The following is a 19,629-nucleotide window of genomic DNA, read 5'->3' on the forward strand; positions in this document are numbered from 1 at the left end:
CCTTTAATAATCAGTTCCTCAAGCCCCTGACTCCACTATTATTTCACCTTCAGGAAACCTGGGTGGACCCAGAGTCCAAACCATCGTGAGATTTAGGAGTTTAAGGCTGAATTTCTGACCATTTTTAGGTAGAGGCGTGAAGCCTCGGCAGTTGTTTGCCCAAAAATAGTAACAGTATTTTTCTTTGACTGGGCGGGGCGCTGTCTGTGTTTAAAATCAGGGATGTGGAAGGCCCTAAATACTTTCCTGCTCTGCAAGGCCGCGTAGAGGAGGAAAAACTGGATTGGAGCAGCGGTCCCGCCCTCCGTGGCGGCGGGGCGGGGACGGGGCTGGGCTGGGCTGGGCGGAGCGGGGCGGGGCTGGGCGAGGCGTGGAACGGCAGGACCTGCCCGCGCCGTATCCCGCGGAGGGCTAGGCCTGCGCGCTGCGCAGCCACGTGACTTCCTCGCCTCCGGGGACACCGACGCATGCGCGCCGCACTCTCGACGAGGCGGCCGTGGCGCTGGTGGCGTCTGCTCCGGTGTCTGTGGGGACAGAGACGGTGGAAGTGCCCTCTTCGGCTCGGTTGGCCCAGACTGCGGCTCATGGCATTGAGTGGCATCCATCGTCAGGTCAGCTGGGGCGGGCGCCTTGGAATTGGCCGGAGGGGGTGGTACGCGGGGCAGCAAGGGGCCTGCCTTGTTTCAGGCCGCGCTAGGGCTGCGGCCTCCCTCTCCCGCCCTGTTTGAGGCCTGCCTTGGCCTCGGGGCCCAGCTGTCCATCCCTTCTCCTTCCCACCTGTTGGGTGGAGCGGTGCGAGGTTTCTTTTCTTAGACCACATGTTTCTCTGCCGGTGCTTCAGGACGGGAGGGGAAATGTGGGCCTCTACCTTGATTTAGAAAGAGATTTGGGGGGTAAGTCTAAAGCCCATGCTTTCCCGAGAGTTCGGAATCACTGTGGCTGGGACGACTGGAAGTGGAAGGGACCCAGAGGATTGGGAGAATATAATACAAATTGTGTTAAACTTTTAGGCGCCTTGTAGGGCGCGTTTCACGATCTGACCAAAGCCATACTCTGGGACCCTGAGTCACAGAACCCCAAAGATCAGCTAAAGCTTTTGGCAGGATAGGGTAGAAGCAGAAAAACCAAACATTAAAGAATAATGTTTACCTTTTGTAGCCAGAGACCAACACTGATGTTTTTCTCGTTCGAAAAATCACATCTTTAAGTTAATTAGTAGTACTGCTCTTAATGTGTTATTAAGTACCATATTATGTACTATATTTATGCCGACTAAAATTTTAGTTTAATATTCATGTTGCCTTTTCTTTGAGGACATCAGTTTATTTGGCAACTGATCCTTGTTCAGAAATACGTAACACTTTTCTTTTTACAGTTGTAGTAAAGGTTGAAACCTAAGAAAGCAAGTTGCATACAGGGAAATATGAAACTCATGTTGGAACTTTAAGTGTTTTTGGCTTTGAGAGCTTAAGTGGATTGAAAAAAAAACAAGCAACTACTGTCAGGTGTCCCTCCCCCCCCACTTTATAACCTCATTCTAAAATTGCAAAAGTTGGAATTTTCCACTCTTCAGCCTCTGGTAGGGATAAAGTGAATGAAAGGAGTTGTACTAAAGAAGACAAGTTTTTAAGATTGTGAACTCTGGAATAATTAGGGGTTACCAAAGATGGCTAATTAGTAGGTGGTGAGAGATATTTGAAGTGAGAATTGAAAAGCAGAATATTTTTAGTGTCAGAATATTTGGTAGTGTTTTTACTTGCTTGTAGTTGAATATGGGAAAGATAAAAAGTGTGTGTGGCTTTTTTTCAAGAGAAAGATTAGCAGATACAAATTACTATGTATAAAATAAACAAGGTCCTACTGTATAGCACAAATATTTTGTAATAACCTAAAAAAAGAAGAGAGAAAGAACAGAACCTTCTGTGGTATGCTAACAAATAATTCTGCATAAAACGTAGGATTTTAGTGTTTTTTTTGAAAAGTAGCCAAAGGGGGAAGAAAGTAGTTCAGGCCAAATGGTGTTTTTTTTTTTTTTTTTTTTCCAAAGACCAAAGATGATAGAAACATTTATGTAAATAAATAAAGTCCAATTTCTGGAACATAGTAAGTGCTTAATACTTGGAAACTTTAAAAAGGTCAATCTGTGAACATTCTGCTCAGCCTCTGAAAACAATTTCTAAAACCAGTGTTTATGATAGCCTCTTTTCTTCTAAACACTTTGAGTCTTCAAATTGGCTTATGTATGGATGAGGCGCAGAGTGACTTCTGGATTGCAAAGCTAGTTGATTTGCAGTACTCAAACTCCTGACTTTCAGTCCTTAGTGATGACTTCAGATTTTTATGTGTTGCCCTCTTTATGAAAAGAATAATCAGTGGTATGATTCTGAGTACCTCTGTCAGCATAAATGCCTATAGAGAGATAAAAAAGAAGGTAATAGATCAGACTTCTCATTTTTAATTGAGTATGGGTTATTTAAGTCATCCTCCAAAAGAGCTTTTAAATTTTAAGATGGCATGCTGAATTGTTAGTCAGATGCATGTCATAACTGAATTAAAACTTGAACTGTATGAACCGTATTTTTTCATGTACTGCATATTCACTTTTAATATATCATATTTTCTTTTATACTTGTGGACTTTATGCCTCTTATATGGTTTTATATAAGAAAGTACAGAGTAGTAAAAGGGCATCGAGTGGCTTGGTGAGTTGAGAAAAGGAGGAAACTTTTGTTATTTTGAGAGAACAGCATGAGCCCAGGCTCAGGCATGAGAATGTGTTGTCCTATGTAAATGACAGCAAGGAATACTGTAGGATTAATACGTTTGAAAAGTTAAATTGGGACCAGATATACCATTCAAGTCTTTCAACAAATATTTATGTGCTGTTTTATACTAGACACTGTTTTAGGTTCTAGGGACATAGTAGTGAACAAAACCAAGGGCCCTGTTCTCACTGAATTTAATATTCTAATAATATTTATTTATCTGTAGCAGTAGTGTAGCAATGTTTTTCAAATTTTTTGACTGCAACCCGTAATAGGATGTACATGTAACATTTCAATCCAATAATCCAATAGTTGAATTCTGTGTATTTCAACAGTATGCCCTTAACGTGTGCATTGCACTCTGATGTATTTTTTCTACTCTGTATTTTTCCTTTAAAAAAAAAAATAAGCTGGTTTGAAGCATTCTGAATAATGTTCGAAAAACATTATTCAAGAGGGGAGAGAATAATTATATTGTAACAGTAGCAGTATAAAAGAAGAGGATATTTAATCTTTATAGCAAGGTATGTGTGATTATTTGTGGATGAGGTTTAGAGAGGTTAAGTAACTTGCTCACAGTTCCCTAATGAGAAACTGGGCCAGATCTTTAATTCAGTTTATCAGGCTCTAAAGCCCAAGCACTTTATTATACAACTTTCCAATTGATTATGAAAGTAATAAACTAGGTTTAGGACTCTGGGTGGAGGGTAAGGCCTGTGATGCTTTTTGTTTATCATACAATGAATTAAGTGCGTACTAGGCCTGCGTGTGTACTGTGTCTCTACGTATTTGTAGACCTGGTTCTTACTCTCAGGGAATTTGAGACCAGGGAAGATAGACATTGAATGAGTATCACAAATGTGATGTGTGCTATGGCGAAAAAGGATGCTATGGAAGCATCTTTGGGGGAACCTAACTAATTTGGGGGATATGGGAATACTTTTCTGGAAGGGATGTTTAAATGTGCCCAGATTAATGAGTGGGCTTCAGTTAGGTTGAAGGCTCTGAGTGGGAGTGTGGGGGTGGGGTACAGGGGTGGGAGAGCATTCCAGGTAGAGGAAACTGCATACACTAAGGCCTTGAAGCTGAAATGAGCTGAACTGGAAAGCACAACAAAACTAGGTGACTGTGATATGTCAGTAAAGGGCAAGAAGAGAGAGCCTTTCAGGGAGGAAGTCATCATTACTGTTGGATGCTGTGAAGAGTAGATCAGAAAGATGAATCAGAACATGTCCAGTTGGATTTATAAACAAGGAGATTGTGATCTTGGGGTAATTTCAGAGTAGTGATAAAGAAGAATCCAAATTTACGAGTAAATGGAGGGTGTAGAAGTAGACAAGTTCATTGTCGTCCCATTGTACTTGGAACAAAATCCAAATCCTTAACATAGCTTATGATTGCCCTTTGGTTGTTTTTAAGCTAAATTATAATATGTATATTATAAATTATTATATAAAAGATGAGAGATATTTTTACATGTTTGAAGGCTAATGGAAGTAATCTAATATACTGAGAGAAACTGATAAGGAGAGAGTGAAGGTAATTTAAGAAGCAACATTCTTGAGAAGATGGGTGGGAGAAGTGATCCAAGTCATGAGTTCAGGGTTTGACCTTTCGTAGCAGCAGAGATACTTCATCCATTGTGACCAAGGTAAGGAGGAGGACAAATAATATAGCTCTTATAAGAGTGCTATAATAGAGGTGCAGAACAAATACTTAGAGAGCAAAAGACAAATAATGGTTATGTATTTCAACTTTTATAGGAGTGCTATAATAGGGATACAGAACAAATACTTTGAGAGCAAAAGGGAGGGAAGATTATATAAGAGGTGAGGGAAAACTCTTAGAGGAAAACATAGGCAGAACAACACTTTTCAGGATGAATTGCAGCAATATCATTTTGGATCCACCTCCTAAAATAAGGAAAATAAAAACAAAAATAAACAATTGGGACCTAATAAAACTTAAAAGCTTTTGCATAGCAAAGGAAACCGTAAATGAAATGCAAAGACAGCCCACAGAATGGGAGAAAATATTTGCAAACAATGTGACCAACAAGGTATTAATCTCCAAAATATATAAACAGCTCATGCAGCTCAATATTAGAAAAACAAACAACCCAGTCAAAAAATGGGCAGAAGATCTTTTCTCCAAAGAAGACATACAGGTGGCCAAAAAGCACGTGAAAAGATGCTCAACGTTGCTAATTATTAGAGAAACACAAATCAAAACTACAGTGAGGTATCACCTCAACACTGGTCAGAATAGCCATCATCAAAAAGTCTACAGACAGGCTTCCCTGGTGGAGGGTGTGGAGAAAAGGGAACTGTCCTACACTGTTGGTGGGAATGTAAATTGGTACAGCCATTATGGAGAGCAGTATGGAGGTGCCTTAAAAAACTATAAATAGAGCTGCCATATGATCCAGCAAAAGCACTCCTGGGCATGTATCTGGAGAAAACCATAATTTGAAAAGATACGTGCACCCCAGTGTTTATTGCAGCACTGTTTACAATAGCCAACACATGGAAGTAACCTAAATGTCCATGGACAGAGGAATGGTTAAAGAAGATGTGGTACATATCAGTGGAATATTACTCAGCCATAAAAAAGAATGAAATAATGCCATTTGCAGCAACATGCCTAGACCTAGAGATTATCATACTAAGTGAAGTAAGTCAGCCAGAGAAAGACAAATATCATATGATGTCTTATATATGGAATCTAAAAAATGATACAAATGAACTTATTTACAAAGCAGAAATAGACTCACAGACATACAAAACAAACTTTTGGTTACCAAAGGGGAAAGTTGGGGGGGAAGGGATAAATTAGAAGGTTGGGGTTAACATATACACACTACATATGTAAAATAGATAATTAACAGGACCTACTGTACAGCACAGGGAAACTACTCAATACTTTATGATAACCTATATGGGAAAAGAATCTGAAAAAGAATAGGTATATGTATATATATATAACTAAATCACTTTGCTGTACATCTGAAACACATGTAAATCAACTATACTCCAATATAAAATAGAAATTTAAAAAAATATAATAAAGAATAGAAGAGGTGAGGGGATTGGGAGACTGGTAACATAATAGATTTACTTCTTGGAGGTATAAAGAATTTTAAGAAGGAAATAGGGCATTAATGGAGATCTAGGAGGATAAAGCCTGACCCACCGTTGATTGTGGCAGCTAGGTCAGTATGAGAAATTACTATTCATCGGAGTGATATGGGCTGGACTACATAGTGTACCAACAAATGGTTATTTTCTTAGGAAAAATACTGCAGTAGAACGTGGTTGTTCATGATTAATTCTTTCATATGGCCTTTAAAAAATTATTTCTAATTCTAGAGATGTTATTTATTCTTATTTCTCTTTTAGCCAATAACTTTTCTAAGTCTAATACTTCTAATAATCTGCCTGTAGATTCATCATTATTTCTTAAGGAGAAAATTCTAGAATATTTCTTTTAAACATAGGTCAAAGCTATGCTTAATTTTAAGGTTTATGCTACATACTGAATTTTGAGAATATAACCCAAAGGAAATTGCTTTTTACAAATAGGCATTTACATGAGGGAGTTTACTGTGATATACTTAGTAAAGCCAAATCTTAGAAAGAACTCAAGTCAAATTGAGGAATATTTAAGCAAATCCAGCCATACTGCCCTTCTTGCTGATCTATTTTTCTGTGAACATGCCAGACAAGGCTCTTACTTATCTCAGAACTTGCTCTTTCTGTTGCCTGTAATTTTCTTCCTCCAGACAGCTGCATGACTGGCTTTCTTACTACCTCATCCTCTCTTTTATTTTGTTCTTAGCACTTGGTACCACATACATATTAGAAATGTAGTTAGATAAGAAAAGTCTCTATCTCCCCACTGGAATGTCAGCTCCTTGAGAGTAGGGACTTTGTTTTGTTCACAGCTAAATTTCCAGTGCTTAGAATAGTAGTGTCTGACACACAGAAGTAGCTCATTAAATATCTGTTGAATGAATATTATTACACTAGGAAATGATATTGGTTAGAGATTTTTAAAAATACTAAATAAAAGGGGTTCGCATAGAGTAATTTGTATACCTAAATTCAGTAAAATAAATGAAAAATATAAATCAGATAAAGTGAAAAAGAAATAAAATAGTATAAACCCAAAAGGACAAAGAACAGAAGAAGAGGTATCAACAGAGGAGAATTCAACGTTTTGGAAGAAAGCAGATGGACCAGTTTTAACTGATTAACTCAGGTTTTCATTTTTTTGCATTCAGCTCTGTGCCTGCAGAGAGGGAAGTTAATAAGAAACAAGATGGATATTCCCACAAAATCCCAGAAAGGCTCAGGATTTCAGGTTCCAAGGGCCTCTGAAGATGGGAGTGCTGAATGCAACTAAAAATTGTAAGATTTGTTAAAAGTCTAGAGTAGTTTAGACCCTAGATTTTCCTTCTCCATCTAGTATAGCCAGCAAAAAACTGGATGTTCGGTATTTGAAGAGGGTGAAAGCAGAGAAGTTAGCACAGCTGGTGGGAGGTGGGGCAGGGGTGAAGGGTCTTAGCGAAAATGGGAAGTTGAATGAAAGTTTACATATTGAATGGTGAAATCACCAGCCCTGTTTGTCTTCTTTGCTCCCAGAATGCTTGTTGCCTTACTTAAGTTGAAACATTCTTCTTTGGGAAAACTTAACCCAAGGGAAATAATGTAGAGCACTGACATTTAGTGGGTTCCCCTCTCAAAGAATGCCATCATGGGCATTCCCAGTCGTTAGGACTCTGCACTTTCACTGCTAAGGTCATGGGTTTCATTCCTGGTCGGGGAGCTGAGATCCTGCAAGCTGCATGATGTGGCAAAAAAAAAAAAAAAAAAAAAGAATGCCATCCTGCACTGAGGCCCACCAGTTGACAAGCTTTATCCAGCCTCTAATTTGTTTTGTAATGCCTCACACTTATTCTTGAACAGAAGTTTGAAGATCACTGTACTTGAGAGACCAAAGTAAATAGTCAGAAGAGACAGATAGTGCTGAGAACAGAAGAAAATTTAAAGTAAATTATAGAGAGATAGCAGGAGATACGGCAGTGAAAAAGGAATATTGATTACTCAGAGAATAAAAAATGGAAGTTAAAAATTTGACTCACATTAAAAATCCAGTAAAAGGGTTATGGCAGAGTAGAATGAATCAAAGGGATAGAAGAAAAATGTGGGGAAAGGTAAGAAAAGTAGAGGATCAATCCGGGAGGTCCAACACCTGAGCAGTGTGAATTCAACAAAGAGAAAACCAATAGGAGGAAATTATCAAATAAATAATAGATACAGAACATAACAACTGAATGATATAAATAGATTAAAATAGGCCTTCCAGATGAATGCCTTGCAGTATGAATGGAAAAGACTCACCTTAGGGCACATCATTATGCAATTTCAGAACACCTGGGATAAACAGAAACTAAAAGCTTCTGTGGAGGAAAAAACAGGTTACATATGGAGGATAAGAAGTAAAAAGACATCAGATGGTCTCAACAGCAATGTCAGATGCTAGGAAACAATGAATAAATTCCTTCAAAACTTTTAAGAAAAAATTATTTTCATTCTAGAATTTTATACTCACAATCTGTCATTCAGTTATGAGGATTTTAGAATTGGAAAGTCTTACTTTTTTTCACTCTACATACCCTTTTTCAGAGTTACAGAAATGATTCTCTACAAGAGGGAGTAAATCAACAAAGAAAAAGATTTTATTATAAATGAGATTCAACCAAGGAGACAAGTGAAAGGAATTCCTTGGACCAAAATGAAGAGACAAACCTAGACAGGACAAGCCAGTCTAAATTGTTGCAGAAGATTAGATGGTTTCAGAAAGGATGGCTCTGGAAGGGAAAATAGAATTGATAAGTATGAGTGACAGTTGTTTTTGAAGGACCTTTATAAGGCTTCAGCGATGTGGGGTCATTTTTCAAAGGCAACGAAACATATGAAAATGAGGAAAGATTTAAAGAAAGAGAAGCAAGGAAATGTAATTATAGTTTACAAGATAGCTTGAAAAAAATGTTTACATGGTCATAATAATGTAAACTTGAATATTGATTTAAGCCCAACCTGATAGAACTGTATTGGGAGCACATGAGCGGAAAGCTGTGCATGTATGTTTGGTATAATAACTAAACCTGGGGGCTTCCCTGGTGGCGCAGTGGTTGCGCGTCCGCCTGCTGATGCAGGGGAGCCGGGTTCGCGTCCGGAGCCTGTGCTCCGCAACGGGAGAGGCCACAGCAGAGGGAGGCCCGCATACCACAAAAAAAAAAAAAAAAAAAACTAAACCTGTATCTTCTCTGATAGCAAAAAATATCTAAAATGGAAAAGTCAAGAAATAAAATAATGCCTACAGATAAACACTGTGTTGGTTACCAGTTTTTTGAAGTTAAAGTCAACAGATTTTTTTCTTCCTCTTAAAACCTCTGCAAAACAAATTCTAAATGCATTGTAAAGTTCATTTTTATTTTCGTTATTAATTTTAAAGTATAACACCTTAAGTTTGGATAACAATTTCCAGGGAATTAATTGTTTGCAGTGGTATCTTCATTTATGTGAATTTATAGTTTTTAAGACTTTCACATGCTTTTATCTCATCCGAAGTTTTCAATAGCCCTGTGAAGCAGATAATACAAGTATTACTAGTCTTATTTGGAAGTGAGAAAAGTAAGACTGACCTAGAATCTCATGCTATTAAGGGAGAGAAGTAGGACTCACCCTCCTCTACCCCTTTGTTCGTTCTAATATTTGCCACACTATACTTTGTCTTCTTATGGTGAAAGAAAGATCTGGAAATTCTAATTCCTCTTCTCTTGTATTTTGTCTTTTCTAATTTAGTTATAGCTTAGCTGTCTTCTTCCTTTAAAAAAAAAAAGCTTTATTGTGGTAAAAACACATAAAATTTACCTTAATCTTTTTTTTTTTTTTTGCCATGCTGCGCAGCATGTAGGATCTTAGTCCCCCCTGACCAGGGATCAAACCCGTGCCCCCTCCAGTGGAAGTGCAGCGTCTTAACCACTGGACCGCTAGGGGAATCCCTTCTTAACCATTTTTAAGTGTACAGTTCAGTAGTGTTGCGTATATTCACGTGGTTTAACAGATTTCCAGAACTTTTTCATCTTACAAATCTGAAACTATACCCATTAAAACAACAACTCCTCTTTTCCTCCTCTCTCTAGTCCCTCATAACCACCATTTAGCTTTCTCTTTCTATGAATTGGACAACTCTAGATACCTCATATAAGTAGAATCATGTAGTACTTGTCTTTTTGCGACTGGCTTATTTCACTTAGCATAATGTCCTCAAGGTTCATCCATGTAATGTATGACAGGATTTCCTTCATTTTAAAGACTGATGATATTCCATTGTATGTATAGATCACATTTTATTTCTTCATCTGTTGGTGGACATTTGGGTTGCTCCTTTGGTTGTTGTGGATAGTGCGGCTATGGACATGGGTATACAGATAGCTCTTTGAAACCTGGCTTTCAGTTAGTTTGGATATATACTCAAGTGGGATTTTTGTTTTTGTTTTTAATATTTATTTATTTTGGCTGTGCTGGGTTTTAGTTGCAGCACGCGGGATCTTCATGGCTGTGTGTGGGATCTTCATTGAGGCTTGTGGGATCTTTTAGTTGTGACATGCAGGATGTAGTTCCCTGACCAGGGATTGAACCTGGGCCCCCTGCATTGGGAGCGCGGAGTCTTAACCACTGGACCACCAGGGAAGTCCCTGGGATTTTTGGATTATATGGTAGCTCTGCTTTTAATATTTTGAGGAAACTCCATTTGGTTTTCTCTGCCATTTTACAATCCCACAGTTAGTGCACAAAGGTTCCAATTTCACCTCATCCTTGACAAAACTTGTTATTTTCTGGGTTTTTTTGATAGTAGCCATCCTAATCGGTGTTTATGTGATATCTCATTGTGAATTTGATTTGTATTTCTGTGATAATTAGTGATGTTGAGCATCTTTTCATGTGCTTGTTGGCCATTTGTTTATCATCTTTGGAGAAATGTCTAAGTCGTTTTTTTATTTTTTAATTGAGTGTTGTTCAGTTATGGGAGTTCTTTATGTATTCTGTATATTAACTACTAGTCAGACATAAGATTTGCAAATATTTCCTCCTCTTCTGCTATTTGTCTTTTAACTGTGTTGATTGTGTCCTTTGATGCATGAAAGTTTTAGTTTGATGTAGCTCCATTTGTCTATTTTTGCGTTTTTTGCCTGTGCTTTTGGTATCATAGCCAAGAAATCATTGCCAAGTTCAATATCATGAAGCTTTTCCCATACGTTTTCTTCTAGGAGTTTCATAGTTTTAGATGTTTATTTTTTTGTTTGTTTGTTTGGTTTTTTTTGCGGTACGCGGGCCTCTCACTGCCATGGCCTCTCCCGTTGCGGAGCACAGGCTCCGGACGCGCAGGCTCAGCGGCCACGGCTCACGGGCCCAGCCGCTCCGCGGCATGTGGGATCCTCCCAGACCAGGGCACGAACCCATATCCCCTGCATCGGCAGGCGGGCTCTCAACCACTGCGCCACCAGGGAAGCCCTAGTTTTAGGTTTTACGTTTAGGTTTTTAATCCATTTTGGGTTAACTTTCGTATATGCTGTAAGATAAGGATTCAGCTTCATTCTTTTGCATGTGAATATCCAGTTTTCCTAGCACCATTTGTTTAAATAAGAGACTGTCCTTTCCCCATTGAGTGCTTGGGACCCTTGTCCAACATTTATTTCTGGGCTTTCTGTTCTATTCTATTGGTCTGTTTGTCTTTATGCCAATACCACACTGTTGTCTTCTTCCTTTTTGATAGTTGTTTTTTACCCCTTTGCCATTTTATGTTGCTAGTTGGAAGTTATTGGTGGTTGTTAAGAATAAACTGGTACTAGTAATTGCCACATTATGAAGTATATGTTAGAATAACTTATTAAAAAATAACTTTAGTGTATTTTTCTTTTGGCTGTGTGATTTTTTGAAGTAATCAGAAAAATGATCTCCCTAAGGGTAAGGATGGCGTTCTTAACTCTTTTTATAACACTGTAATTGCAGGATGTGGAGTAATTGATCATTTCTGAAGATGCAGGGGTGTGGTAAATTTGCTGATTCCATAAGAAACCCTTATGTCCCACTTAAGTATGCAGTTAGAATAGAACAGGTAGTAAATGAATCAGAATGTATCAGCTAACAACTTTCCATTTGAATGTATCAACTAACAACTTTCTGTTTGTTTTTTTGACAGTGTGCTTTGAAATAAAAAGATACAAAATAATGACTAATTTGTATCTGGAACATTAGTCTTCAAATGTGTCTTGTCTTTAAAGGAGGGGGCAAAAGAGACCAAAATAAGTTGAAAAGCTTCTGCGCCTTTTCCTAGGGTCTCAACTGGTAAACCCGGAAAAGTTTATGACAATAATCAGTCATTCAAGTAGAAGGGAACTATTTTTTCTGGTAGTCTAATATTGATACTTTGGGATTGTCCTTCGTCGTGTACCAACTAGATTTGGTTGTATTATTTCTTCTCAGATTCCACTTGCTCTCCATGCTGCTTACTTTCATTTCACTTCCCCAATGCAGACTCTCTTCATACTGGTCAGTCTTATTTCCTTCTTGTCTTGGAACCAGTCCTAATTTCCATCTTCTTGTCTACTGTTTTTTTTTTGTTGTTTTGTTTTGTTTTGTTTGGGGTTTTTTTGTTTTTGTTTTTATCTTTATTGGAGTATAACTGTTTTACAATAGTGTGTTAGTTTCTCCTTTACAACAATAAAGTCTTTAGACAAATGGTCAAGAAATCTTTATTATTACCAAATTATCCATTATTTTCTATTATGCGAATCCATTCTTCTCTCATCTCTGAAATTTTTCCTCTACCCCTAATCATTTCTTACTGTAACGTGTATGCTCCAATTGCTCTAGCTTGCTACTCTAGAATTCCTCTAATTCTCAGGTATATCTCTTTGTTCTTTCTTTCTTCTGCCTACTTACCCCCTTCTTTTCATCTCTTGATCTTTTTATATTTTTCTCCTGTGTCCTCAGAAAGCATTTCCAAGTGTGTCCTCCACGTTACTGATTCAATATTCTGTACTGACAAGCCTGATTTTACTACCTTCCATGTGGATTTTGATGATCTTATTACAATTTTACAGTCTCCTGGCAGTTCCTAATTATATTATCCAACTTCTTTTTTATCTTGGCTCACTCTCTTTACACTGTACCCTGTTTTCTTCTCAGCTTATTCTCCTAATAACTTTCTTCTCCTGTTTCATTTTGATCATATCTTGTAGTATGATAGTAGTAGTAGCCCACTAACAATGTCACATGATATTTTAAAATTTTCTTCTGAGTTCTGTACAGATCATTTTTCGAAGTCTGTTCTTCTAAAACTTCAGAATGATTTTTTTTCTCTCCATTGTTTTCCAGTATGTTTTCATAAGATCCTTGGGTGTGTTTTGGGTCCTTTTTATTCATCTTCAAACAAAGAGAGATCTTTTGGAACTTGGCATTTGTCCATAGACTGATTCTCTGGATCTCCGTTGACCCTATCATCATCCCCTTGGGTATGCATCAAATTCTTTTCTAAATTCTTCTGGTGGTTGTTTCTAATTTGCAGTTCAGTCCCCAGTGTCAAATAGCTGTGTATCTAGTGTGGCTCTGTTGTATGGGACAATGATTTCCCCTACATACACTATCTGGTTCTTTGATATTCTGAACTAATATGGTATTTGGAAAACCAAAATTCCTAGCATGCAGTTTTCCTATGTTTTTCCTCTCTTTATAGGAACCATATTCCAGGATGCAATGTAAAAAAAAAGTCCCAACCACTCCTTTCTAGCCAATTATTTTATAGAAGTTGTTTCCAAATGGATACAGAAAAGTGGGAGCAAAGAAGACCTTCAGGAGTTGTAGCCATGCATTCAAAGCTGACCAGTTTTCCATTTGGTAGAGACTCCAGGTCTTTGAACCAGGTAACGGGCAGTGGTAGAAGGATAGTTTTTTCTGCCATCATTCTGTACTTGAAAAGGCTATTTTAAGAGGTAAAATACAGATATAGTTCTTCCTGATTGAGTTTCCTAAGCCAGCTCAATTGCTCTTAGGTATAGTGGAAAGTCATCCTAGATTCCAGCCATGGGCTTCCTTTTAGTATTAGTCTTCAATGTGGCTAGTTTTCATCTTTTCCTTTCTTCTTAGGTACCAAAGTGGGAGGTCAGGATAAGTTGCATCAGGGACTGCTGGCTATGCCCTTTTTATAAGTGAAAGTTTCACCTGTTTATCTTTAAAATGTTTAATGTAAATACTTTTTCTAAATGACAACTCACCTTGATATAGCAGTCTCCTTTAGCTCTTAGTTTTACCTCTTTGCTACCACATGACCACATTTTGCTATATCTCCTATTTATCTCTATACGTGTGCCATCTTCTTCCCACCAAGCAGTGAACTTCTTGAGGGCAGCAACCTTGCCTGAGTCATCAGTATATATCCGTTGCCCTGCCTTGCAGAGAGTAGTGCTCTGGAAATCTCTGTGTGAGCAATGACAAGGGAGCACAGGGAGACTCTTCATGGGTGCACTTATGACAACAGAAGAAAAGTTTGGGCATCAGCTCCCCCTAGGGCCGTACTAAATGGGTGTAAAAGCAATTTGAGCTAACACAATTGCAAAAATATGTACTATGCTCCTACTACATGAAAGGTATTTGGGATTCCAAGATGACTAAGCCTCGTCTGCTGCTTTCTCCAGTATGGATAGAAAACAGCCCGTGCATGAGTAGCTCTAATAGAGGGCAAACCATAGTCATGCTTTATTAGTGATTCAAATCAAGCATGGAACTCCAATGAACTAGATTATTTCCACTTGTTCACCCAACAAATTTATTGAAGAACAACTCAAGGCAAGGTAATAAGCATGAAACATTCTCCTAATTCTGAGTAGCAGACTCTGTGAGAAGGAGCCAAAAGACTATATTTGATTTGCCTGAATAATGGAGAGGAGCACCCATATTCCCTTGTAGTTACCCATTGTTGGGAAACCTTTGCCCTGGATCCTCAACTCATAATTAGGCAAACAACTATAGCTCCAGAATCAGGTGTTGGCCTAAACATATCTATTGTGTATGATGTTCTCTTCTTGCTTCCCACTGGGTTAAGAAAATGCCTTTTCTTTTTTTAGCAACAGTGCTGTTCATTACAAGAGAAACTAAGGTGCCACTCAGGGTATCTATATGTGCTACTGGAAATAGCCTGTGCTTTCTTAAGCAGTTCTTTTTTTTTTTTTTTTTTTTTAACATCTTTATTGGAGTATAATTGCTTTACAATGGTGTGTTAGTTTCTGCTTTATAACAAAGTGAATCAGTTTTACATATACATATGTTCCCATATCTCTTCCCTCTTGCGTCTCCCTCCCTCCCACCCTCCCTATCCCACCCCTCTCGGTGGTCACAAAGCACAGTGGTGATCTCCCTGTGTTGTCTACTGTTAATAAGAAGGGTTGTTCTCTCAAGTCAAGTGGGCTATTCGCTGTTCTGGAATAATTTATCATTCTTTCTCTATTGTTCCAAAATCAATAGTTTTTCAAAGTGAAGACCAAATTCTATATTTCATGAAGGTTTGCTAGATGCGTATAATTTTCAATTGATTTTTCTAAACTTTGACTTTGTTTCATTTGAAATTTTGTCTGTCTCTCTAATTGTTTTGCATGTTTTTTTTTATCGCTCTCCAACTACTAATAGTTAATAAGCCTTAGAGTGAGGACCTTATCTTATACCTATGTATTCTCTACAAGGAATGTAGTATAGTGCTGGATATGCATCAAGTATTGAAAACTTTTTTTTGTCCCCACCTGACCTTCCCCCACTTTCCTTCTTCTCCTTTCTAAAAAATATTCCCTAGATTTACCTGGTTATAACTAATTCTTCCAGTGGCATTCAGCCTCAGAGTTCACTTGATTTAACATTTTAAATTTATCCTTTCTTGGGAAAAAATTTGCTTCATACTGCATTTTGAAATAATGGACATATTTTAAAATCTGGATTTCAAATCTACATGACAATTTAAAAGATGCCTTCCATACACACAGAAAAAACCTAAAACTAGTAAGAAGACAAACTCAAAAATGTTTTACAATGTGTGTCATTTTCTAGTTTACAGAGAGCTTGTGCAAACCATTCATTAAAAGTGCAGTAGAAAATATAGACAGGGCTTCCCTGGTGGCGCAGTGGTTAAGAATCCTCCTGCCAATGCAGGGGACATGGATTCAAGCCCAGATCCAGGAAGATCCCACATGCCGCGGAGCAACTAAGCCCGTGCGCCACAACTACTGAGCCTGCGCTCTAGAGCCCACGAGCCACAACTACTGAAGCCTGCACGCCTAGAGCCTGTGATCCACCACAAGAGAAGCCCGCGCACCACAACGAAGAGTAGCCCCCACTCGCCACAACTAGAGAAAGCCCACGTGCAGCAACAAAGACCCAACACAGCCAAAAATCAATCAATAAGTAAATAAATTTAGACAAAGGATGTGAAATAGTATTTAAGGGGAGAAAAGAAAATAGAAATTGAATATCCTTGTAGTTAAATGCAAATCAAAATGAGGTACTACTCTTTTTTCCCCCTTTTTTAATCAGATGAGCAAAAATTGTTTCATGACACCTAGTGCTGACAAGAGGAGATGGAGAAATGGACATTCTCATGTCCATGTCTCATTAGTGGGTTAGTTAGGAATGCATTTTTCTGCAAGTAATAGAAAAACTCATCTATTGATACTTGTTTAAGCAAATAGGGACTTAATTTCTTACACAGTATGAAGCTGGCATTGTGTTATTAGCAGCCTGATGATGTCAGGGCTGGCATTTCTTAATTTTCCTGGCCAGTTCTTTTGACTGCTTTGTGAATACAAGTTGTTTCAGATATGTTCACATTCAAAGTAAGAAGAAAGTGGTAGAGCCTACACTATTTGTTGACTGTCCCTTTTATCAGAAAAGCAAAATTGTTCCCAGAGCTCTGCAGCAGATGTGCTTTTCAGGCTTATAATCCTTACATGGGGTTAGGTATATTGCTGCTCTGAACCAAAACAATGTTTTATTAGGAAGATGGTGAGAGAACATGGTGAGAGGGAATGTTGGATAGTCAACTAAAAGTGTCTTGTCAAATGGCTGGTACAACTTTTCTAAAGATAAGTTGTCAGCATATTCCCAAATTTAATATACACAGGTCTTTGATGCAACAGTTCCATTGTTCAGAGTTTACCCGTGAATAAGTTTCTGTTCCTCTGAATCGTTCAGAGAACATGGTAGAAGTACAACTTTCTGGGCCTGAGCCTAGAACTCAGAATCATTGGTGTTGGGGCCAATGAATTTGTATTTTTAAAAAAATAGCTTACTAGGTGACTATTATGTGAAGCTAGGTTGTCTAGACTATAGAGAAACCCAGATTTTTAAAGTAGGCATAAAATTGCAAAAAAAAAAAAAATTTTATATCCAGCCAACCACTGGCATGTCATATCTGGAGCTGGTTTTTCTTAAAAAAAAAAAAAAAAAACAAATGAAACAAAATACCTCTTTTTTTTTTTTTTTTAACTTCAGCTAAATAATTGCAGATAAGCCAAAAGAAGAAAGTGTCAGCCCAGTTATATGGGGAGAACAGCCATTAACACCACCTAATATTGTTAGTGTATTTTATTTGGTATAAATCCTTACAGATCTGTGTGTAGCATGCATATAATATATATGTAGTGGTTATCTTTCTATATCAAGACAGGTGCACATATTTCCTTTTAAATTATTATTCCATTGTACAAATATGCCACATACTAAAGCAGTGTTCTTAATACTACCCTCTTTTTTCGCCATAATAGTGTTCTAGTGAATGCTTTTAAACAAATAAATGTTTTTTATCTGATTATTTACATAACAAAATATGCACAGTTGCCATTTGGTATATTTTGTGCGACTGTCCTCCAGAAATATCTTTTTACTTGTTGCCAATTTGATACCTCATTGTTTTAATTTACATCTTTATTAGTAAAGATTCAGTCCTTTCATATGTTTATTAGTCACTTGCATTTCTTTCTTTGAATTCCTTTAGTCTTAATCCTTTTTTACATTATATTATGCTATATTAACTAATTATGTATTCTGAGTGTATTTTAGGAGTAAATCAATTTTATTTTCTGTTTAGTTTTGAGAATAATCCCTAATTTAAAAAGAAGACATGCCCTATAATTTAATGATTCAGTTTCCATTTAAACTGTTAGTGAAGAGATGAAGTGAATTGTGAAAATATATTACAGTATTACCTTACAGGATAAAAGAATAATTCCTTATTATTTTATGGCCTTAACCATAAGATGACTTAATTTAAAAGATTTTATGAAGTAACTATCCAGATGGTAAAACTTTCATAAATATTTTTTTAATGATTTTTTATTTTTTGGCTGCGTGGCTTGTGGGGCCTAAGTTCTCTGACCAGGGATTGAACCTGGGGCCCCAGCAATGAGAGCATAGAGTCCTAATCACTGGACTGCCAGGGAATTCCCTTATAACTATGTTTTTATTTTTATTTTTTTATTATTATTTCTTTTATAACTATGTTTTTAGTAACACTCACTTTAAAAGTCACTCTTTAATTTTAAAACCTTAATGTGTGTCTTCTACAATAAAATCAAACCAGCTGCTAGGATTTAAAATTTACAGATATATTTCAACAGTATAACCTTCTTAAAAATCTGTCCTGAGCTAAGTTATGAATTTCCCTCTGAAACATTTATATCCATGACCAGAATTTGTTTTGTTAGCTAAAGCCTCCAGAACAGATATTAAAGATATTGCTGTTTTTCAGGATTGGTAGCAAGATAGCATTCAGATATTAAAATTTAGATTCTTAGCTAGCTAAGGAGCACTGAATTCTAGATATGATTGCTTCTTTAGGGAGCAGGCTCAATACTCACTGTTTTATAGATGAAGGAGCTAGTTTTTACTCAGTCAACAATAAACTGGCAGAATTTTGGAAAATTTGTTATAGAATTTAATTTGTAATGTAAAAACTAATAAACCTGATTATGACTTACAGGAGAGCTCAAGAATCAAATTAATATATTCCTTTAATAGCTAACTTGGGCTTTTAAAAGGTGGTTTTGATGATGCCAAATAAACATTTGGAAGACGTTTCTCTTTATGTTTCCACAGATCATTAACTGAAGAAAAAATAAACAGCCATGCAAAATTCTCACATGGATGAGTACAGAAATTCCAATAATGGCAGCACAGGCAACAGTTCAGAGGTAGTGGTAGATCAGTCTACTGATTTCAGTACTGAGATTATGAATGTTACAGAAATGGAACAGTCACCTGATGGATCTCCTAATGTGAATACAACTACGGAAGAAAATGAAATAGCAAATACTGTGGACCTTCCAGTGACAGAAACAGAAGCAAATTTCCCTCCAGAATATGAAAAGTTTTGGAAAACTGTAGAAAGTAATCCTCAGGATTTTACAGGCTGGGTATATTTGCTTCAGTATGTAGAACAGGAGGTTAGTAACTATTTAAATGGGATTAGAGGGGACAGAATAATCAAGTAATATCAGACTAGGCCTTATTGTTTTGTAATTAAAGTTGCCTCTTTTATAGTTTTCAGATTAAGTTGAAGAACATTTTAGATAATATTTTTTTAGCTTCAAAAATAACTTTCATAGCATTTGTACATTATGGAAGGTATTAGAATCAAAGTCTAATGTTTGTAATAATTGGTGTGTGTATGTATGTGTGTATAAAATTGCTGAAATAAAAAAATTACCTTGCTGTTTGACAGAATTAGTTCCTTCTGTTTCAAAGGATAAGATTGC

At 37.2% G+C, this 19,629-nt stretch overlaps 1 protein-coding gene across 1 annotated transcript in view; it reads left to right on the forward strand.

The window, feature by feature from the left end:
- Positions 1 to 453: 453 nt before the first annotated feature.
- The window catches only part of PRPF39 (pre-mRNA processing factor 39), a 41,066-nt gene continuing 21,890 nt past the window's right edge, over positions 454 to 19,629 (forward strand). The window contains exons 1-2 of the mRNA XM_007112797.4: positions 454 to 611; positions 18,971 to 19,317. Of these exons, the coding sequence (XP_007112859.1) occupies positions 19,000 to 19,317 (318 nt within the window). The 5' untranslated portion in view covers positions 454 to 611; positions 18,971 to 18,999. The remainder of the gene's footprint in view (positions 612 to 18,970; positions 19,318 to 19,629) is intronic.

This window comes from Physeter macrocephalus, chromosome 11 (assembly GCF_002837175.3).
Source record: "Physeter macrocephalus isolate SW-GA chromosome 11, ASM283717v5, whole genome shotgun sequence".
NCBI classification, from domain to species: domain Eukaryota; kingdom Metazoa; phylum Chordata; class Mammalia; order Artiodactyla; family Physeteridae; genus Physeter; species Physeter macrocephalus.